Source organism: Nicotiana sylvestris, chromosome 3 (genome assembly GCF_000393655.2).
Source record: "Nicotiana sylvestris chromosome 3, ASM39365v2, whole genome shotgun sequence".
NCBI classification, from domain to species: Eukaryota; Viridiplantae; Streptophyta; class Magnoliopsida; order Solanales; family Solanaceae; genus Nicotiana; species Nicotiana sylvestris.
In genome coordinates, this window is record NC_091059.1 from 137839302 (window position 1) to 137863491 (window position 24190).

Genomic DNA, 24190 nt, shown 5'->3' on the forward strand with positions numbered 1-24190 from the left:
TTGAATATTGGCAGAGCTAATATATAGTTTCGAGGACTAGGCAGACGGATGACAAGGCAAGTTAAAGGAAAAATGTGCAGGGCATTTGTGCTAGCTACATTAGCAGCTCTGGTATACAACATATGGAAAGCAAGAAACTTAGCATTCTGGGAATAAAAGGTTCTAAGACTTGGGCATGTATGCAGTCAGATAAAGCAGGATTGCAAGCACAAAGCGTATGAAGTACTGGGAAGAAAACACTCAAGCAGGGATAGAGATTGGATCGAAACACTCTATAGATAAAGATTGTACAAGAGGGATTTGTACATATGAGGATAGAAACTTATAATTAGAGAGGGCTATTTGATAGCTATGTAAACTAAAGTTGTAAGTGTTGGTCAGGTGATAAATAAAATCTTTTTGTTTCACCAAAAAAATTATTTATAATTTATTAGTAAACTTCTTAATATGTAAAAAGGATCTAAGCAAAAGTTACTGGATTTGCCTGAACCCGTACGTGGTACTCCAGATCTGCCACTATCTTTAGAGGTCCTATAACAACTAGTTGAATGGTGACACAAAATGAGGGGCTTGTTTGATTTTCCTTCAAATATAATACTGGTATCTAGATCGACTTCCACGTACCTTGATTATTTCACCTTGACATGCTTAGTAGCACGGTAGATTTAGATATTTTTCAATGCTCACTAAAAATTTAAAGGCGGAATACATCTGGAGATATTTAAAGTTGGCACCATTTTTCATTTAGACACATAAACTAAGAAGTGTCTAATTGGAACAATGTTCATGTAATCTACGTGCTTATTAGGAACACTCCTAAATTCAGGTATTTAAATAAAAAAATCGTGTCAATTTTAAGTGTCTCCGTATGTATTCAACCAAATTTAAATTTAGACAACATCGAGCAATGTAGTGTCGACATGTGATCAGCTAATCAGTTGCCTTTTTTCTCCTTCTCTTACCTCCTTTTTTCAGTCAATGAATATTATTCTTTCTCCAGCTACAATTTCTTGTTGAGTTGTCCTTTTTTCCTTTACGTAAAATTTATCATGTATATATATATATATATATATATATATATATATATATATTTTTCTTTGCAAACCTAAAATATGTAACCAGTGTGTCTCCTTTCCAAATGATTAAACTTTTAGACGGTACAAACACAAAATAATCATAGCTTCGAGAGGAAAAGGTTAGAATACGTACACCGGCCACAAACAATTTTTTTTTACAGATTTAGAATAAATATATGTAACAAAGAGTAGTATTACTCTTTTCGTTCAAGTTTTTTCGATTCACTCAATTCAATACTCAAAACACATTCTATTCGTATTCTTAAATGTATTATGCATTTGCTATTTTTTCTTTTCACGAAAAGAAATTCGCCCACGATACTTGTTTAAACAACTACAATATATATAGCCGTTTGGAGTGGCTTATTTTAAGTATTTTTAAGTCAAATAGCTTTTAAACTATCTTGTAGTGTTTGAATAAAGTAAAAAAATGATTTTAAGCATTTGTTTTTAAGCTAAAATGACAAAAATAAGCCAATTAGAATTTCTAATTTATGGCTTTTGGTTTAAAAGTGGGAGAAATTCAAAAATAGCCAGATTTACAAGTGGTCATTCAAAAATAGCCACAGTTTCAAAAGTAATCGAAATTTAGCCACTTTTCATGTAAAAATAAATCTGAACGAAAACACTGTTCAAAATCCGGAAAATACTCCAGCATAATATACTGGAATTCCAGCATAATATACTGAAACTCCAGTATAATATACTGGAGTTCCAGCAAAGTATACTTGAACTCCAGTTCTAGTATAATATATTGGACTTCCAACATATTATACTAGAAGCTCATACACACGTGCACCGATCTCCAGTATATTATGCTGGAACTTTCCGTGTTACAGCAAAATAGTGGTTATTTTTCAATGACTTTACAAACGCTGGCTATTTTTGAATGATCAATCCGAAAACCAACTGCCCATACTATTTTTACTTTGAAAGTCACATAAAACAAGTCCATTCAAATGGGCTCATAGTTTATATATCCAATAGTACTTAAAATGAAATCCATCAGATTGCCAACCCTTGAATGTACTACTTGATTTGTGTACTGCAACTCTATGTCAACTGTACTTGCAGTGTTAGTACCATCTGAATTTGGAATTTTTAATTCATCCAATTTCATTTAAATAAAAGGAAATCTTTTAATTAAATTATCTTTTGAATCAATGCATCCATTCCTATTGGGGCGAAGCTATGTTGGTGGTCAACTGAATATTTTTCGTCGAAAAATTATATTATGTATAAAGTAAAACATTACTCCCTCTGTTCCAGTTTATCTGAACTTATTTCTTTTTTGGTCCGTTCCAAAAAGAATGACCCCGTTTTAAATTTGGTAACAATTTAGCTTAAACTTACAAGTCTACCCTTAATGAAAAGCTTTTATAACCACACAAACACTTTAGGCCTATTTTTGACTTGTTTAGTACCACAAATTTCAAAAGTCTTCATTTTTTCTTAAACTCCGTGCCTAGTCAAACAGGTTCACATAAATTGGAACGGAGGGAGTATTTGTTATTGATTAAAAAATAGACTTTGAACACCCTTACATAGCCTACCGGCAAAGGGTGTTCAAAATTTTATTGAATTTTCTGGCTTCGCTAATGCATTCCAATTTGCTATGCTTGTGGTCAACTTATACCTCATTCCAAGTTATTACTAGTACTGGTTAACTAGTTGACTTATAATATTATTTTGTATTTTTCAAATATATAATTTTTTTAAGAATCTATATGTGTTAATTCACACTGAAAATTAAGTTCCTTTCACATTCGTTCCTTCATATAAATTGAGACAAAATGAGTATATTTTTCTTGAATATAACTTATGTACATTGTACGTAATAGGTGTAAAGAAATTTTTATACTATCACGTCACTTTAAGGATATCTACCGATAAATCTCTTCAAAATGTGGGTACGTACTCCAACAGATAAAGATGACATAATGGTGTAAATATGTGTCATTTTGACACAATATATACATATACATATATATATATATATCTTAAAATCCTTTTTTACCTTGATCGGCAAATGAGGTAAAGTGACTCTTCCTGTTTATTGAAAAGCAAACAAATCTTATAGGCGCATTTAATAGACTGCTATAGACCTAATATAAAAAAATCTCGATTAAAAAAAGTGAGATATATCAAGTACTTGGGAAGTCTACGCAAGGGAATTAGTAGTTAACATCAACCATAAAAAGTAAACGCTACAACATCTCTTTATAAGCCAATCTCATCGCATGCATATGTATATGCAACAACAATTTATAAGATAGTAGTAATTCAATTCAAGAAACGATCACAGTTTAGGCAAAGATATGGGGAGCAGATTTGTGTGGAAAATTGTTTTGCTATTGCTTTTTGTTGGATGGCTCTTCATCTGGATAATGTTACCTACAAAGACTTATAAAGATTCATGGACTCCCCAGCTCCAAATCAAGCTCAACTCCACATATTTCAGAGAACAAGGTAGTAATTAATTAAATTAGCTTAGTCTAATTTTTTCCCCGTTTTTCCAAGTTATAGTATAACGCCAAATTAAATCTGGACCATTTCCTAAAGTTGAGTAGCAGATTTGGACCTTTGCCCTAAACCTAATTGACACTTCGTTACTGCAGGGACAAATCTTCTTTTATTTACATTTCCTATAATGTTGATAGCTGCTCTGAGCTGCATCTATCTTCATCTTTACAGCAAGTCAAGTTCTGATCAGAGGTTAGTTAATGATTTAATTTCATTTTTTCGTTCTCAGCCATTAATATTTATGACAACAAAAAGATAACATAATTATATATTCTCGGCTTGTTATAATTTTGTGACTGATTGGTGCATTTTGACAGTACTAATGGCAATAAGGGACAATATTTTCGTTCCTGGAAACGGCCTGTGCTTGCGATGGCTCCTCTGGGAATTGTGAACGCCGTTGAGCTTGCCTTTGCTGCTATGTTTATCGCGCTTCTAATTTGGTCTTTAGCCAACTACGTCTGTATCAGCTTTGGTCGTCTCCATATGCACAACGCTGGAGAGAAAGTGTAGGTTTTCTACTTCTTAAAATTGAACAGTTGATCAATCCTACTGTTGATATGTATAGATATACGTTCCGCGTAAAAACTGTTGAATTCAGTTGAACTAATATTACAACATCGGCCTATTCTTATCGGGGCGGAGGTAGAGTTTAGCCGCCAGGTTAATCTGAACCCCAACGCGGAGCATAAATTTATATGTGAAAATTTATTAAAATTAAATTACAACAAATTATAATAGGTCTGAACTCATAACTTAAAAAATATAATAGATTTAATGTTAAAAACCTTAAAAATTGAACCCATAAAATCTAAATCCTTGATTCGGCTCTGATTATTTCTTATCAATGGGTCGGTATTTTGGGTTTGCAGGTGGATGGCAAAGTTTCGAAGTGTATTTTTAAGGCTTGGCTACATTGGGAATATTTGCTATGCGTTTTTGTTTTTCCCTGTGACTCGATTGTCTTCAATATTGCCGCTGGTTGGGCTAACCTCAGAATCAAGCGTTAAGTATCATATCTGGCTTGGTCATGCGTCAATGGCCCTTGCCGTTCTCCATAGTGTTGGCTTCGTCATATACTATGCCGTGTCTCACCAAATGATAGAGGTTTGTTGCATATATCCTTGACAATATTCTTTTAGGCATGTTTGGAGCTCTTAGTTATTGCTCCTTCTGTTTCAAAAAGAATGAATTTATTATTCCAATTTAGGGAGTCAAACAATTCTTTTTTTACCATGTTTTATTTGTAAATAGTTTTTAAAAATTTTGAATTTTTTTATTTTTGTGACGATAGTTTCTAAATATGTAAATTTTATTTCAAATAATTTAAAGAAGCTATGCCCGATTTCATACCAAAAATTAGTCAATTTGATCATCGTACTCCGAAAAGATTCAAACAAATTGTAATGGACAGAGTATATCTTTATACGATATGTTTAATGACAAACGACTTTAGAGTAATTTCATCTGAACTTATTGCTTTTAGTTCGAACTATGTTATGTATATATATATGTAAACAAAATACAAAATGTATACATATTAAATAATACGATCACTAAGTTTGAGTCCACCAATGCTAGCTAGATCTTGGATTCGCCTCTATCTTTAATTAATCCTACAACTAAATAATTTTTTTTTGCAGATGTTAGAATGGAGCAGTACCTACGTATCCAACATGGCTGGAGAAATTGCTGCCTTGGTTGCAATAGCAATGTGGTGTACTAGTTTGTACAAGATCAGGAGAAAGATGTTTGAAGTATTCTTCTACGCACATCAGCTCTATATTCTCTACATCTTCTTCTACCTATTGCATGTTGGTGCTGCCTACACATGCATGATCCTCCCTGGAATTTTTCTATTTGTGATCGATCGATACTTGAGATTCTTACAGTCTAAACGAAGGGCTCGATTAATTTCTGCACGTCTGTTACCTTGTAGCACTATTGAACTCACCTTTTCCAAGAATCCAGGTGAATATAATCTCTTCAAGATGTTAAAGAAGCTAGTATACTAGTATGCTAGTTATATTAATGAATGTACGTAGTACTTATTTTTACTCTACAGCATTGACGTACAACCCTACAAGCATCTTGTTTGTGAACGTCCCAAGCGTATCCAAGTTGCAGTGGCATCCATTTACTGTAGTTTCTAACAGTAATTTGGAGGAAGATAAACTAAGTGTTGTCATTAAATGCATGGGAAGTTGGAGTCAAAAGTTAGAAAAACAACTTTCTTGTTCTCCGGATCATCTTCAAATCTCAACAGAGGGACCTTATGGACCTTCATCATCACATTTCTTAAGGTAAGTACCAAGGCAGAAACTTATACAAAGATTTCTCTTTTTTTCTTTTACTTGTGAATGTTGACATGGAAAGTCATGGGATCTTCATGTAGTTTACATTAATTTAAGATACTTAATTTTAAATACAATCATCCATGTTAATTAGTTAGGTGATTTTACCTCAAGACCTTTTCTTGTTATTTTTCAATATGCATTCTTGTTTTTATATTTTTTTTCTTTTATTCATACGGTATACTTATATGTTTACTTGGGATATCATGCATGCGAAAACATTTATCTAGTTTATAAAGTACCAACCATGATATTTGCTAATGATGTCACTTATGGGAGGGAATAGGTGGTTGTCATGGGAAAATGGGAGGGAAAGATAAAATACTAAAATTTTCGTTTAAATATTGAAAAAAAAAATGTAGAGAAATTTCTAACATGTGTTATAAATGTTGTTAATTACTGACAAATACTATGACATTTGAAATATATGTCACTATAACTGTGACATTTTGTATTAAATGTCTTTATTTTTGCAACTCTTTCTTATAAATGTCATGAAATCCTCCTTTTTACGATTTTTTTTTAAAATGTCATTAAATAAATGTTCTCGTATCCTACTTTTCTTGTAGTGTGCATGCGAAAACATTTATCTAGTTTATAAAGTACCAACCATGATATTTGTAAATGATGTCCGTGTTTTAGTACTTTGATCTTTAAAGGGGTCATTTCTCTATATTTAAATATCACTCCCTCTGTCCCACTTCACGAACAAATATTTGATTGGACCTTTCCTCTTTATTATCTAAATATTAATTAGTTAGGTGATTTTACCTCAAGAACATTCCTTGTTCTTATTTTTCCTATGAATTCTCATTTTTATTTTTATTTTTTATTTTATTCATACGTGTGTTTTACTTATATATTTACTTGAGATATCAGGCCAACTCTTTTGTCTAGTATAAAGTACCAACCATAACATTTGCTAATGATCTGCGCTTTGGCACTTTGATCTTTAAAGGGGAACATTTTTCTTTGTCTAAATATACTCCCTCCGTTCTACTTTATGAACAGATATTTGATTGAACGCAAAATTTTAAAAAAAATACTATTTAGAGTAAAACACAAAGTTTACAGTTGAATACATAAACTTTTCATTCTTTTTTGGATAAACTAAAAAAAGTGTTTCATATAATCAAATTGCTCTTGATTTATATTCAAATATCTGTTCGTTGAACACATAGTCTTAGGAGTTGTTGCTCGACTTGATGTGAGTTTGAGAGTTAAATTGTTTCTCCAGATCTGGTGTAATTCATGATCAGTTTAGCTTCTATATACTTCTAACTTTTTCACTAGGTCATCTAAAAAATAATTAAAGGCAATCGTCCATAATAAGTGCTACCTTCGTTATTTTTACTTGTTCACTATACTAAAAATATATTCTCACTTTTACTTGTCCTTTTACTAGCAAATAAGAGAAAGACAAAAAATAATTTCTTGTTTTACCCTTATTAGTAACTACTCATTCTCCAAATCGTCTCCCAATTTTTTTTTGAAATGCTATCATGGGTAAAATTATAAAATATATACGTCATTTATTTCTTCTTAAAGGAAGTACAAAGTTAAAAATGAACAAAGGGAGTAGGATTATTGAACTGAAAAATAATATAGGCTACCTGCTAGAACAAAGTAAAACACTATAAAAGTTGTTTGCATTAACGGTATGTATAAATTAAACTCATAATTCACTAGTGATGCCTTGTACAAAGAATTTAACGAAAACAACGTGACATTGCAGTCGGGAGTGCCTGGTGATGGTCAGTGGAGGAAGTGGAATTACTCCCATGATTTCCATAATCCGAGAGCTCATTTACAGAAGCACTCAACCCAACACCAAAGTACCAAAGGTGATACTAATTTCAGCTTTCCAGAACACAGCTGATCTCGCAATGATAGACCTCTTGCTTCCAGTATCCTCCACTCCTGCTGATATTTCCAACTTGGATTTGCAAATCGAAGCTTATATTACTAGAGAAAATGGACAAGAACATAACATTGAAAGTGCCCATCACAAGCAACTAATCCAAACAATAGTGTTCAAACATAATCCAAATGACTCTGCCATTTCTGCAGCCCTTGGCCCAAGCAGTTGGCTATGGCTCGGCGCGATAATTTCGTCCTCATTTGTCATGTTTCTCCTTTTGTTAGGCATTGTCACACGTTACTCCATATACCCAATTGAGCGCGATGGCAGGCTCTATCACTACAGCGCAAAAATCATTTGGGACATGTTCTTGGTTTGTGCCTCCATTTTTATTGCCACCAGCATCATTTTTATGTGGCAAAAAAGGGATAACGAAGCTGAAGGAAAACAAATTCAGAATGTGGACCTACCTACCCCTACAGGTTCACCTGCAGGTTTATTATGTGGTACAGCAAGGGAGCTCGAAAGTCTTCCTCACCAGTCTCTTGTTCAAGCCACTAAGGTGCATTATGGTGCAAGGCCTGATTTAAAAAGTGAGTTCACTAATTCTTGTTGGTTCACTCATTTTTAAAATTTAATGTGTATAAAAAAGTAATTCAAGTAATAATTTTTTTCGGCAATAGGACCCTTCATCGGCTGTAGCTCCGCCCCTGAGCGCTCACACACACCAATCTTCTTGAAATAATTATTATGAAAGGAACTAATTATTTGAATTGCATGAAATGCAGGAATACTTTTTGATTGCAAAGCATCAGATGTTGGAGTTGTAGTTTGCGGGCCACAGAGCATGAGACATGAAGTTGCCAAAATATGTGCTTCTGGCTTGGCAGAAAACCTGCATTTTGAGGCTATCAGCTTTAACTGGTGATGTTTGGGTTTGTTACGTACGACAAAACGAGGACAAAACGAGGACAGATGTGTGGTTTTTTAATACTGTTTCTTTTTCATTTTATTTCTTGTCAATTGCTACTTAATTTGGAAGGTTTGGCTTTTGGATTGTTTGTTGTGTGCAAGTTTCTAAGATAGGGCTAAGAAAGTTGTGTTGTACAGCATAACCTGCTCAAAAGTTGTATAAAACAATATTGTTCAACGTATAAAGAAAATAATGAGCATTTTTATGTGAATACGGATATACGTGTAGTGTATATGCTTGCATGTGCATTCGTATTGTTTCAGTCACCCAAACCTAAAACTTTGTATAGAAACTAAATTTGTAGACAAAATTCGTTGATAAAAGGACAAATCACATTAGCAAGTGGTCTGTGTTATGAAACAAAACGAGCAACTTCTCCACATGGAAGGTAAATTTGATTAAGGGTCATTCAAGTTAAACTTTGTAACAGTTTCTGTTGTGAAACAAAACGAGTAACTTTTCCAAATGGAGGGTAAATTTCATCAATGTTATTCAAATTAAACTTGGTAATACAAAGTAAATTTTCTTTCTTTTGTAACATAAAAGTCATTTTAGTATAGCCTAGTTAATAGAAATATAAAAGTGACTGGAAAATATAATTTTTGGCCGAAAAATTGACGTGGCTATTCTAATCCTCCAATTAATTTATTAAAATTTCACACAAAGTCATCTTCTAAAACTTTGGTCATTGATGTTAGCAAGCTGTGATCATAACGAAATTTGCTGATCATATTGGAACCTACAAACTAAATGCAAAAATTAATGCTCATATTTTAATTCACTTTCAAAATCACCAATTAACGTACAAAAGATTAACAAACTAAAAACTACCACTCATACTTAAATTCATTTACAAAATGCTTTCATTAAGCAACATCAACCCAAAAATACTGCTTAGTAAATAACATAAACCGTAAAGAGTGCATCACAAAGTTGCGAATTATAAACCTCACCGGTTGTATTTAAACTGTAGATTTAAGACAAAATCTGAAATATCCCTCAAGATACTCTAATCTTAGAAACTCTAGACTTCTTTTTTAAATACGTTACTGAGATATTTAGTGTAACGTTACTGAAATACGTCTTGAATGACCATCGGTAAAATTTACATCCGTATGAATAGTGTAACCTATATAAAAAGTGATTACTGAGAGTCGAACTTGATTTTCTCCTCATACATTATATTCGGAGCATATAAGTTAGATATCTTATTAAAATTGTGAATTATCACACTGTACTACGACTTAGTAAATAATAAATCCATTATTTTATTCGAAACTTTAACCACTAAAAATATCTTGTAATATTACGTTACGAATCTTTTTGCCATTTTTAAGAAATAAATTATGTCAAGGAAGAATTATGGTTCCCAAATCAACATGTCGAAACATGTTAATTTTGTAAAGAAGCAAAATACAAATTAAGACAATTTAAAATTTTGAAGTGCATATTTCAATTCCTTCGATGTTTGTACATACTGCAATCTTAAAAGTTAAATCACATCACTAATATACCACTCCTTGATGTTAGACGTAGCAACTAGCATCTTAGTGGCTACTGCCTCTTAATTCTAATGCTAATATCTCGTCATATAAAGTTTGACATTTGATTAAAAAAGCCTGAAGAGAAACTATGAAAAAACTGAGGAAATTAATCTCAAGGACAATGGGTCCACACTCCACGCCCTATGTAATGTATGTCTTTTAATGTTTAAAACCAGTAAAGCTCATTGTCCAAGTTTGGCTTTCAAATCCAAGTGCGCAACGAGAATCAGCAGATCCGAAGTTATCTGCCAGGAAAACAAAGTTGACATCACTCTGCACGGAGGTTTATGAACCAATATAACTATCATCCTCGCATTTTCTAAATACAAAGATCCAAAGATATCTATATTGTAACTCTGAAGACGGAAAAATATGAGTACGAGTTTTTTTTGGCGATGAGGACAAGAGAACCTCAACGGACTGTAGCAGTATACTGAGCTCGACATCATCTGACATTAACTATCGGAGAGCTTGTCCGTTGTTTTTGGTCTTTTTGAGTTCTGGTTCTCTTCTTCCATGGCCTTCAATTTGTTCTTAATTGCAGCTATTTTGGCAGTCTTGCTCATTTGCGCCGAAGAGCCAGAAACAAAGTTGGATTTACTCGTTTCACCACCAGCTCCAAAAGAGCTTTCAGCCCCTTCCATAAAATATTTCTCGCTGGCAAGCCTAACAACCAAAGGTCGCCCACACACTAATTTTCCATGCATCTTCTCCTTGGCCAGTACAGCTTCCTGCATGCTCACTTTAAACACAGAAATCAGAACCTACTCTATTGATGAGCAACTGAGATTCTGCAACTTACCTCTTTAGTACTAAATTGGACAAAAGCATAACCACGTGGCTCCCCACGCTTAGGACCACGAGTGTGCCACAGGAAGTCTTCAGCTACAATCTTCCCATAGGGGGAAAACATCTTAATAAGAGCAGCCCTGGTGTAAAAAAAATAATTTAATTAATCAGGTGAAGCAAGTTCTGGGCAATATAAGTTACCAATGGTACAAGTTAACCAGGGAATTCGAATGCAGAGATCTATCCTTACTCTGATATTCTAAGATCAAGGTTTCCGACATAAAGTCTGCTTTCAGACTTATCATCCAAAGAGTTAATAGGATCCTGCAATAACATCAAAAGCAGCCAATTAGCAGTTGCCAGAATTACTGTTACAAATAAAACATTCCAGAGTAACTTAGATGATAAAGGCCTGCAGTTATACTTTATTTCTGGAAAACTTTAGGAAGTGAAAATTCTGTAGAACTTCTGAAAGCAGATGCTCTTTCAAACAATGTCAGCATAAGCCAAATGTTTATGAAACTGAAACTAAATGGGTTAAATTAGACCTCTCTATCTAATCAGAAGTCACAATGAAAGTGATATATTGCCCTTCTTTGTTTTTGTTTTTTAAAGGGTGGGTGGGTGGGTGGGGGCTTTGGTGTTTGGAAGAAGATGGCAATACCATGCAGGCAACAGGGCTTGGTAAACTATGCAGCATCAATCCACAAGCAAAATTGAATATTTGGTGTATAGAGTGCTGCGGCCGCGTAACACCTGCATTTAGAAAGAAAGTTTTAGTTCAAAATATTCCAACAAGTAATATATATTTCTTTCACTTCAGCTGCAACATAGCTGAGCGTGAAGTCCACTCACTCTTCTGAACTTAAGAACTCAACACAAATCATTTTGATTAGGCATGTCAGATGGAGAAAATACCACCAAAATCCACCCCTCCTTTTCTTCTCCTTTTGTTTCTTAACCCAACCCAAAAAAAGAAAACTTCTTATTCTCCATACCTTTTCATTCTCCGATTTCCAGTCATCCCAATTGTCTTAGGGTCTTCCTAAAAGCAAAGGCATATTTCCCAGAACATAAGCATTTTTCCACTCATCCTATTCTTCGGAAACCAGAGGGGATGACAACCAAGTTCACGGTTAAAGCAATGATTTCAATTTTCCACAACGGCCTCGAATATCTGGGTTCCTCTCACCTCCACAGAACCCCACCTTGGTCTGGGATGGAAGGAGATAGAGTCCCTACTTCACCTTTGGACCATAGATGAAAAATGAACAACTTGTCCTATGAATTTCAAAGACAATACCAACTACTTAGGATTACGGATTAGTCATGTTGGTACAATTATATATGATCCCGTGCATAAAAGGAGTCATTTTAATCTTTTACATATTTGTAGTCGGTAGAAAAATAGAGAACTTCTAGTATTAGAGAATCCCAAGTTATTGCATATTGGAATGATACGGGTAGAAATGGAGCAAAATGGATAACACAATTCATAACCCTTAAGATGAGGTATAGTTGTTAACACCAATACCAAGATGTACCCCCATGCCATCTAAAGCTACGGAGTGGATGGAGACCCAACTTCACCTTTGGGCCATAGATACAAACAAAAACAACCCGCCCTATGAGGTTAACTAAATTCTTAGGACCCCATGCCATCAATCTAAAAATAAGAAAGATCTCATCCGCAGCAAATTGGTCTGTAGAAGCCTAGGGGATGGGAGGTAAACTGAACAACTTTCCCTGTGAAATTCAAAAATGAAAAATTGAAGTCTCAAGAGTGAATACCACGGTTGCCATCTACTATCATAAAATTAAGAAATATCTCCTCCCCAGGCAATTGCATCTTTTGGCAAATCATTTTCCCAAATACTCCTATAATTTACTAACAGTAACATGCCATAAACCTTCATTTTCAGATCATGCCACTATCACTCTCCTGATCATGTTTGATATACACAAATGATTTGTCATGCGCTGCTAACCACTCAATAGAGAGATCACACAACCTCCACTTCCAAATCCATCTCCATGCCCCTTAACTTTTTACACTTTCTTCTCAAGTAGCCTTTCATATTCCACATTGACATTATTCAATTTTGCCTCTCTGTATCATAAAGTCGATGCCTGGTTAGTAAACCCTAATTTAGTTTTCTAATAAAAGAAGCTAATCTATATACACACACCACCACCACCCCTAAGTTGGAACTCACACATTTACATATATTTGCTTACTTTACATGTAAAAAGAAGCTCCTAAATACCACTTATAACCAACAAATTCAACCAGAAAGATTCAGCATAAATCTAGCCTGTTATTCACGACATGTTATTCAACATCAATTCCCAGATTAAAGAGAATTTAGAGGGAACATGATATTAGCAATTTCTAAAGCTCCAATAGTATAGAACTAGAGTATTCAACAAACCTAGCAGAAAATGGGAACATATCTAGGCAAACAAAAAGACGACATATTGAACTAAGCTTACTTGAATCTTTTGCTGGATTATTTATGATGAACTGGAACCTGCCCGAAACTCCCCACACGATCAGAGACGACAACCTTTTTTCAACGAAAGATTCGTTGGCTGGGTTTGTTCCTCTTTTTCTTCTTTCTTCTTTTGATGATGATGATGATCTCCGTTCCCTTGTATCCGACGTTTGTGTCGTATTTGGGTCAGTTCACGGTATGTCCAATTACTGGGCTTTCTGCCAGTCAGGCCTAATTAGATTTTTGAATCAATATTCAGCCCACCAACAAACAGCCCAACTAACAGTAATGTTGTTTTTCATATAAAGTAGAAGAATTAACCTATATAGCCGTTCACCTAAGTGTTTAAATTAAAAATAATCAGCATGTATATTTCATGTATTATATGTGTAACCTTGTATAATATTCTAATCTATATATATTACCTAGGAAAAATAAGCAATAAATCCGGCCGTCTATTTATGTAAAGACAGTGGAGGCTCAACCCTAAAGCCACTAAAGCAGTGGCTTTAGGCCCCCAAAAATTTAAGCCCCAAATTTAATATAGTATAAATAATTATGTAATTATTATTAGTAATAAATAAATTAGTTTTAATCATTTGTTTTCAATTTTTAAAGTTTCATACTAAAAATTGTAGATTATTAAATTTGCATTTACTTCCTTTTTTTATTATTCTTTTTTGTTACCTCACGCATGGTGAATGGGCACAACTTCTTAATTTGTCTAACTCACTTCAACTTGAATCAATTTGGTTTATAACTATAATTTTGTAGAATCTTCTTCTATTCTTTAAGTGCTTTTTAGTCAATTTTTCAATCTTAAGCTAATGAAATGATTAAAAGATTAGATATGAAAAAGCATTTCTTAATATCTTTTAAGGCCTTTTTTAAAATTTTTGCTTTAAGCCACATCTATTATTGAGCCGCCTCTATGTAAAGATCTAAACTACTAGTAATTCTATGGTCACTTTTCAATATTGATATTTCAATGTCCGAAAGAAAAAATAGATAAGGACATCAAACCTCCGAACGGATGTCACTTTAAAATTTGAAACAGGAAAGTATTAAAATCTGCGACAGAATTAACCATCCAACTAGGCCTCCTTCTCACGTGTCTCTGACCCTGCTTTAGATAAAGACAAACTCTTTGCAACTTTTTCACTTTTATCTTTGCTTCAGTTTGGCCATAAAATTCGAGTTTTTTTAAATAAAAAAAATTGTTTATAGATTTTAATTATTTTGGCAGATTTTTAAAACAAAATCTTTAAATCCCAGGAAAAAAAAATTCTAGAGTGGTTTTTGGAGTTTTCTAATAAAAAACTTTAAATTCTTTTCAAGTAAAATGCATATTCAAACATAACTAACTTTCAAAAATCATTATTCATCTCATTTTTTTCAAACCAAATATATCCCTAGCTTTATGTTTTTAATACTACCAAATGAAATTTATGAATTTGAAACCTTATCTAAAAATTGAATGTATGTGTCCACCCGAACCTAGAGGATATTTTGACAAACTGCTAATGTTTCACCAATCAAACCTTAGAGGCTTCGAATGAGAAATTATTGTCCATAACTTTCTAAATGGTTCGTCATAGAAAACTAATTAGGTTGACAAATATCATCCACACACCTAGTAGTAGAATTAATGTTTTAAACAACAGGTGGCAAAGTAGAATTTTTATGGTCCAACACTCCAACTCGAGGTATTCATAACAATTTGGAGTCCTAGACTGGTCATGGTTAGGAAACCGAACATTAATGGGCTTTTTTATTTTAATTGAGGGAGGTAGTGGTTGGGCACTTTTGAATAGCAAGAATTGGTACGTTGAGAAGTACAGTACTCTAATATGGTTTAGCTCAAAATGCTCCTTATTCGAATCTGGCCTAAACCAACGAGCTGACAATAAGTATAAACTAGTTATTTTTATCTTCCATAGCAAAGGTTAATATCTTATTTATTTTAAATAAATACCTTTTTAAAAAATTATATTCCATAGATACCTTTTGATTTTTATAGTCAAATATCTATTTATGGTCACCTCTTACTCTTAAGCCATAAAATACGTTTTGTATTATTTTCTCTCTCATTCTTTCAGATTTGTCTCCACCCCTCTCTCTCAACGCCAGTCTTTCTCCATGATTACAACCACAATTCTCCACTGATTCATCTCCATTATCTCGAAAAAATTTCATTTGAGTGATCATCGACGGCGGAGAATGACAGAGAGGGGCAAAACCACCCATTGAATTCATTGTTCATCTTCCTTCCTCAATTCGTCATTGAAGGCTTGAAGGCTTTGAAGGATATAAGTTTCTGTGATATTCTTAATTCGTCTTTATTAATCAATTCGTCATTTAAGGATATAAGTTTATGTGATTTCTACATCTTCTGAGATATGGCATTGAAGGCTTTGACGTTGTTTTTTGCCATTGAAGGCACCATCGCCTGACCAAGGCGACGCGTTTTCACTACCGGCTTTCGGTGAATGGCGAATTTGCTGGAAATTAGGGTTTGTTCTTGAACAAAGACGATGGAGTTTGGGGCTGAGTAACTTGATTTTCTGTTAATATATTTCAATGTATTTTCATGTATTTCATTGTATTCATTGTCTTTTTTTTCATTGTAATTCAATGTATTTCGTTGTATTCCATGTATTTCATTGTATTCACTATCTTTTTTTTCATTTGTATTTTCAATGTATCCCGTTGTATTCTATGTATTTCATTGTATTCACTGTCTCGCTATATGTCATGAATGTATTCATATATTTTTTTAATTAATATAATTTATGTATTCAGATGTATTATATAATTTCTCTGAAGATTGCTATGTTTTTGGGGTATTTTTCGGTTGAGAATCTTTTTTATAACTGAAAATACAAAATTTGTGTGTTATAATTGAGTTTGTTGAGTTATATTAGGAGTCTATTATGTTAATTGATTCACTTTCCGTTTTAAAAACAGTGTAATCCCCTATTTCACGCCGTGAATACAGTCGAATACAATAATCTGTCCAGCTGTAATCCCACGTTTCACTCCATGAATACAGTCGAATACACTCGAATACAACAACTGATTAGTTGGACTTCCCTGATTCACGCTTATTCATGAATACAATAGCTTAAATACATCAAATACATCTTATAACCGCAGAAAATGTATCTATAATCCATAATATAGCAAATGGTATCTATAGATGGCTAATTACCACTAAAAGATGGTGCTTTATGAAAATTTATCTATAAACTACTACTATTTGTTGGTATTAAGCTAAACTCTTTTTTAGGGTTAATTATCTTCTATTATGAATGGAGAATAAGTTATTGAAGTGGGTCTCTTGTGCCCGATTACCTGCAAATGGCAACTAATATTCATCAAATCATACGATGTTTGTCTAAATAATAATTGCTCCCCCATTCTGTAGTCATTATCTTGCAATTATCCAGAGCACGTTGTACCGTTGGTCCTTCATAAATTTGCTAATTGACATCCAATTATTTCGCATTTTTCCCACCATTTTATTATCACGAGTACTACATAATCCTTCTAATTTTTCATGTCCCAATTTTCTATATATGTTTTATTGAAGTTCACCTTTACATTCATGAGAAAACGTATTGTGCACATGGAAATTGGCACTATTCGCGTGTTATGGGGTGCATGTTTTTTTTATTTTATGTTATAAAAAACTTAAATATATTCCATAGAAGACATCCAATAAAAAAAATTATACGTTGAATATACCAAAGTCATACAAATATTCACACGAAAAGAATTGTATTTAATAACATTCCTAAGATGCATTTAAATACAAAACATTGACAAATTTGACACTAACTTTACTCCAATAATGCTTATGCAATGCTCAACATTTCATAAATAACTCTTCAATGGAAAACAATATTTAACGTTTTCACAACCTCTATTGCATTGAAAAAGATATATGGAACACATAAATCATGTTTAATTTACGAAGGAAGTTACTGTTAGCTGTTTGTCCTGATTTTCTTTTCATATTTGGTTTTTCTATCTCATGAAGGAAAGGGCAATATGTTTATCATAATTAAGTTTTCCTATTCTCTGAAGGAAATTCTAAATCTCTCATATTTAGCTAGTCCTTTTTCTTGTAGAAAAAGGTTTGGATTTTTATAAATTAAGGATCATTCATTCTCATTCAGCAGCATCCACAATATAATCATATGGGATTTGGGAGTCTTGTTTAGGGGGAGAACAAGTGTTAGTGTGTCACTTGTGTTTGCCTCTTCGTGAAGTTGTTCTCTCGATATTTTGTACTCTTTTTATATAGTGGATTGCTCATCTCCACCGTGGATGTAGGTCAATTGACCGAGTACGTTAAATGTTTGTGTCTCTTTTGGTATATGTCTCTTTTGTTGTCAAACGTATCGTCGTTCAAGGTTTGCTATGCTAGCTTCCGCGTGACACATGGATTTTTCGATCCTTAATAAGTGGTATCGGAGCGAGGTTCAAGTCATGTTCATCTTAGCGGGTTTCAGTTCTAGCCGCAACATATTTGACGATAATCATGATTTTTGTCTAAGAAATTTGATCGGTGTGCTACGCACGTTGAGACAAACTTTGTGGTGGAGATTTGGAGATGCGATCTGTTGAAGGCTATGTGAAGAAGATGGATCAAGTTTATTTTGTCAGAAAATTCAGTCCAAGGGAGAAAATTGTTAGCTATTTGTCCTGATTTTCTTACTATATTTGGTTTTCCTATCTCATGAAGGAAAGGACAACATGTTTACCATAATTGAATTTTCCTATTCTTAGAAGGAAATTATAAATATCTCATATTTAGCTAGTCCTTTTTCTTGTAGGAAAATATTTGGATTTTTATAAATTAAGGATTCTTAATTCTCATTCAGTAGCATCTACAATGTAACTATATGGGATTTGGGAGTCTTGTTTAGGGGGAGAACTTTAAGGGATAAGTGTTAGTATGTCACTTGTGTTTGCCACTTCGTGAGGTTGTTCTCTCGATATTTTTTACTCGTTTTTATATAGTGGATCGCTCATCTCCGCTGTGGATGTAGGTCAATTGACCGAACCACGTTATATATTTGTGTCTCCTTTGATATATTTCTCTTTTATTGTCGGACTTATCATCATTCAAGATTTGATATGCTAGCTTCCGCATAACACCTGGCTTTTTCGATCCTAACAGTTACGAAATCAGTTCCAAACGGTATAATGAAGCGAACCAACCAAATTTTCTTCTTACACGTCGTATATACATTTCACTGTTTTCTTGTTCATCATCAAATTTAAAATGTTGTTAGTGCATATTATTACTTTATTTTCATTATTTGTTTTCTTCTTGAGTCGAGTGTCTTTCGAAAATAGCCTCTCTATTCCATCGGAGTTGAGTGTCTTTTGAAAATAGCCTCTCTATCCCATCGGAGTAGGGGTAAAGTTTTGTGCACACACTACCCTAGCTCCTCATATCTCACTTATGAGACTACACTGGGTCGTTATTATTGTTTTTTCATTATTTGTTTTGGTCAAAAGATAAAATAAAACTATAATATAATTCTTAACATATTCTGATAACTTAAAGTTTCTTTTGGCGGCTTTACTGACAAAGAAATCGTTATATACTCAAAATGTATCTATATACCTATTTAATATGAATGGGTTTTTCTTTAAAAAAACGTACTTCTTCTTTTTTTAAATATAGAATAACGTAGAAACTACTCTTCTTTTTTTAAATATAGAATACCTAATTAATTGTTTTCAAATTCAAAATTTAAAAAGAAAAACTATTTTTTCCTAAAATAACTAATTTGTCCTAAAGTTGCTACATGGCATTTTATATGTGGAACACTTGACAAATTTTTAGGCTGACTTCTTTCCTTTAATTTAAAGTAAATATAGATTTAAAATGCTATTAGTGCATATTATTACTTTATTTTCATTATTTGTTTTGCTCAAAAGATAAAATAACTATAATATAATTCTTAACATATTCTGATAAGTTAAAGTTACTTTTGGCGGCTTTACTGACAAAGAAATCGTTATATACTCAATAAAGAAAGAAAAGTAGGATAACGAAATTCCTATCTTTGTTTCTATTAATTGCCTAGCACATTTTCAATAAGTATATTCTTGAGTTAGGTATAAGGTGAAGCAGCCATTTAACTATTGTATTTTCTTTATTATTTATTGACATCAAAGGACGCGGACAACTTGCAATCTTAGTGGAAAGACCTGTTACCCATACTGATTTTGGCATTTATCAAGTTGATTAATGGAGAAATATTTGCAACAATTGGTTAAAAGACAAAATAAAAAGAAAAGGTTGCCACTAACACATAAGCCTGTGAACAAATTGTTTAAACCTAATCATTGTACGCTTTTCCTTTTTCTATAAGTAATGTCGTTTCATGGATAATGGGCAAGGAGCATTTCTCCCTTTAATACGTGATAAAAATCTACGATTAGTTGACGAATATTAAATACTGATTGAGAAAAGACAAGTTATTATGTAAACTTCTGATTATTCATGCCCTCCTTTCCCTGAATGGGAAACAAAAATATATGGTATGTACTAGGGGTGTGTCAAAAAAAAAGTGGATAAACCGATCAATTCGATAATTTGCATCAAATCGAAAACAAAAATTAAATTATGGTTTGGTATTGGAAAAAATTTGACCAAAATTAGTTAGGTTTGGTTTTAACTAAAAAAGTCAATCGAAACCAAACCAACCAGTAGTATATTTATACAATTTTTAAAAATATATTATACATATAAATATTTATTGTAATGTAATTTATTCTTAAACTTTTTCACAGTTTACTTTTAACGTATTATTTCAAGTTTGGACTTAACATTCTTGAATGGTAAATAATTTTGATAACCCATAAATGCAGTAACTCAAACAATGTTCAGATCAATACTACTGCTAACAAAAGAAATTCAATTCAACACTATGAATGATGATAGTATTATATAGTATTGTATACGGTTAAAATCGGGCCTACCCGATTTTACTATTTGATCGAGACCAGGGAGTTGCATCGAAGGTCGGCCCCGTAGTAGATCAGACTAGAGCACGAGGACAAGGTACCGAGTTCGAGAATCAGGTGCATGTCGAGATCGAGGCCAGTAGCGTAGGGCAGACTTCGAGCAAAGCGCAATAACAGAAAAGCAAGATATCTGTGACCGATCGAAGATCATGGCAAAAATTCTGAAACAGATCAAATCAAGGGCGATTGTTTAGGCTAATTATGGAATTTACTTCCGTAATTACAATTGTACCATAGATAGAATTCATCTACTATATAAAGAGGGTTCTACTCATTTTGTAGACACCTTACATTCTGAGATATAAAAGCAATATAACACTTTCCCTTTACTTTATATTCTTGTTCATCAGCTTGCTTATTTCTTAATTATTTGGTACTGATCAGCTTGAGGGCATCCTAGTTCGAGGGCTGAATTACGTGTCAACATTGATTTGCATTATATCATTGTCAATTTCTATTACTAATCTTTACATTTATCAAATTGTATTAGGTGAAATCACGTGTCCTTAAAACCATATTATAAGTTAATTATTAACTAATTTTAAGGGTAAACAGTTTAGCGCCCATTGTGGGGCTAAGGATAATAGTGATTGCATGGTATTAATTCACATAACACACACTACTTTACGTTTGTTCTCGTAAATGTCTTTGATTTTAGGAATCAGCATGTCAAACTCCCAAGTAGCACCCACTCACACAGACAACGACCTTGGTCTTCTTGGCGAGAACAAAAACATAGTCACCCCGGAAAACAGAGTACCTCCAGTCAACCCTGATGGACCACCGGCCATAGACCTAGTCGATGCCAGCTCTCATATTGCCATTAATGGGAATTTGGGCATCGACCATGAAAATGGCTTCAGCAGAGATGCCCGAGCAGCCGATCAGAATGCACAGAGCGGTGAAGAAGGCGAAATTAGCCTTCGAATGATATTCGAAATGTTGCAGACTCAACAAGCTACGATAGCGCAACTCCAAAATCAAAATCGTTCACCAAGTAGAATTGAGGTCGAAACATCACAAGAAGTTGTTTATAGAATCGAACCTGTACTGGAGAAATCGAACGCAAATGAATCGGGGACTGACACCGCCATTATGAAGATGCTCGAGGAGCTCATTAAACGGGTCGAATCAGGTGAAAAGAAAATTGAAGCTAATGAAAAAATGGTAGAACCGTACAACTCACGGGTTGAACAAATACCGGGGCACTCCCAATTCTAAAGGATTTGGATTTGAAGAAGTTCGTGCAGAAGCCTTTCCCTCCAAGTGCAGCTCCGAAGCCCATCCCGAAGAAATTCTATATGCCATAAATTCCCAAATACAATGGGACCACCGACCCTAATGAGCATGTTATTTCTTATACGTGCACAATAAAGGGGAATGACTTAGAAGACAATGAGATTGAATTTGTTCTATTGAAAATGTTTGGAGAGACTTTATCAAAAGGGGCGATGATATGGTACCATAATTTGCCGCCCAATTCCATCGATTCCTTCCCCATGCTTGCATACTCGTTCGTAAAGGCAAATGCCGGAGTAACAAAGGTTGCGACTAGGAAGTAAGACCTCTTCAAAGTGAGACAAAAGGACAATGAAATGTTAAGGGAATTCGTATCTCGGTTCCAGATGGAACGCATGGACCTACCTCCGGTCACAGACGATTAGGTTGTTCAAGCCTTCACTCAAAGTTTGAACGAGCGAAGTTCGACAGCATCACGACAACTAAAGTAGAAATTAATTGAATATCCAGTTGTAACCTAGGATGATGTACATTATCGATACCATAAAGATCAGGGTCGAGGATGATCAATTGGGAACCTCTTCCGGTTCCGTTACCCGAATAGGCCTATCGGAAGAATTCAAAGGGACATCGACAGAGAACCTCGATCGAACAAAGATCGGTACCAACCATACAACACACATCGTAGAAACAATGGCCCAGACGTAACCCCACTCAAAATGATCAAAGGAATGATCGAGGACAGAGCTCTCAAGGGCTCATTCGTAAAAATGGCTTCGATAAACATGTCGAGCCCACAAAAGCACCGCGACTACCAAAATACAACTTCAGCATCGATGTGTCAAGTATTGTATCAACCATTGGATAGATCAAGGATACTAGATGGCCTAGTGTTGATACCCAATTTTTCCTCATATGTTTTAACACACACACACACACACACACACACACACACACACACACACACACATATATATATATATATATATATACTTTCAAAATAGCACATATGCAGTTATAAGCATGCATAAGCATTTTTATAATTTTTCTATAATTGTTTTTTAAAAAAAAGCTCCAAATTGATTTATTTCTTCCCTTTTTTATTTAAAAAATTTCCAGTAATTATCCTTCAAATTATTTTTGTGGTGATTTAGTCATCTAAATTCTTTTTTTATGCTAAAATATTATTTAAATATTTTAGTGTATTTTTTATAATTGCATTTACATTTTTAGGCTAAAATTGTATATCTTTGCAATAATAGCCCTACTGATGCATAATTACATTATTAATGCATAAAATGATCTTTTATATTTTTAAAATATTAAATAACTATTTTAAATCATTTTAGTAAACGAAAATATTTTTGTAAATCATTTATTATTTTTTTATAAACTATATAACTATTAAAAGTGGCTATTTAAAATCTAGCCTATTTTTATTTTCAATTTCAGCCCCAACCTAACCCAATTACCAGCCCAATTTCAATTAAATTACCTAGCCCAAACCCCAGCTACCCGATCCGGCCCCCAAAACCTTTCAATCTTGGCCGTTGATCATAAAGATCAATGGCCACAAACGACCATTCCTAAAATAACCCAAAGACCCCCCAAACCCTATCATTTCATACTACCCGCCGCCCTGAAACCACTCTTTGCTCTCAAAAGCTCTCAAAACCTAACCCTAATAATCTCAACCCTCGTCCATGGCCATCTCCGATGATTTCTCACTACCTCTCAGGCCTCCAATGGCCTCCCTCATGTTAATATTGCCATCTCCAGGGCCCTCAAGGGACCAGGGCTAGTTGGCTTGCATCTATGGTTTCTCTCTCGCCTGTTTCAGGCTATTCCAATATGATTTCGAGTAAGATCGTCCTATATTGACTACGATCTATGGTTTTCTAAGCATGTTTCTTCACATTTGTATGGTTCTCTTCGAAACCATAATTTCCTTTCTAAACCACTTAGATCTGTACAGATCTAAGATGATTTGGGTTTGTTTCATGTGAGTTTTACAATAACCTTAAGATTCTTTACAAGAATCGTATGATTTTCAAGCGATTTTAATTTTTTCCTAAACTAGGGTTTCCAGAATTTCTTTTTACAAATTGTTTGATGACTTTTTGTGCTTAATCTTTTGCTTCTCATATATTTTGATTGATTTTGTAAGTCTGCTACAACCTTATCCCGTTTGTACTAAAAGCCCTAATTCTTTTTTAATGTTCTTCGTTTGGTTTTTGAGTACACTAGTATATCGACTGATTCTTACTTTGGGTTCTTGTGATTTCT

General features: G+C 33.7%; 2 protein-coding genes across 3 annotated transcripts; one reads left to right on the forward strand and one right to left on the reverse strand.

Annotated features, from left to right (window-relative positions):
• The first annotated feature begins 3268 nt into the window (after positions 1 to 3268).
• On the forward strand, positions 3269 to 8998 carry LOC104244859 (ferric reduction oxidase 4-like). The gene is made up of 8 exons (XM_070171044.1): positions 3269 to 3545; positions 3695 to 3791; positions 3917 to 4108; positions 4472 to 4706; positions 5243 to 5570; positions 5665 to 5902; positions 7689 to 8407; positions 8603 to 8998. Exons 1-8 carry the CDS (start codon positions 3395 to 3397, stop codon positions 8740 to 8742), a joined length of 2100 nt encoding a protein of 699 aa, XP_070027145.1. The 5' UTR covers positions 3269 to 3394; the 3' UTR covers positions 8743 to 8998.
• Positions 8999 to 10272: 1274 nt separating this feature from the next.
• LOC104244865 (uncharacterized) lies at positions 10273 to 13788 on the reverse strand. 2 transcript variants are annotated; one of them, XM_009800386.2, is made up of 6 exons: positions 13614 to 13780; positions 12119 to 13230; positions 11785 to 11876; positions 11371 to 11444; positions 11134 to 11260; positions 10273 to 11062 (listed from the first exon to the last, which is right to left on the reverse strand). In XM_009800386.2, exons 3-6 carry the CDS (start codon positions 11818 to 11820, stop codon positions 10787 to 10789), a joined length of 513 nt encoding a protein of 170 aa, XP_009798688.1. In that variant the 5' UTR covers positions 11821 to 11876; positions 12119 to 13230; positions 13614 to 13780; the 3' UTR covers positions 10273 to 10786. The 2 variants fall into 2 exon arrangements, with proteins under 2 accessions (XP_009798688.1, XP_009798680.1); XM_009800378.2 differs by lacking the exon at positions 12119 to 13230 and having other exon boundaries at positions 13614 to 13788.
• Between the last annotated feature and the right edge of the window lie 10402 nt (positions 13789 to 24190).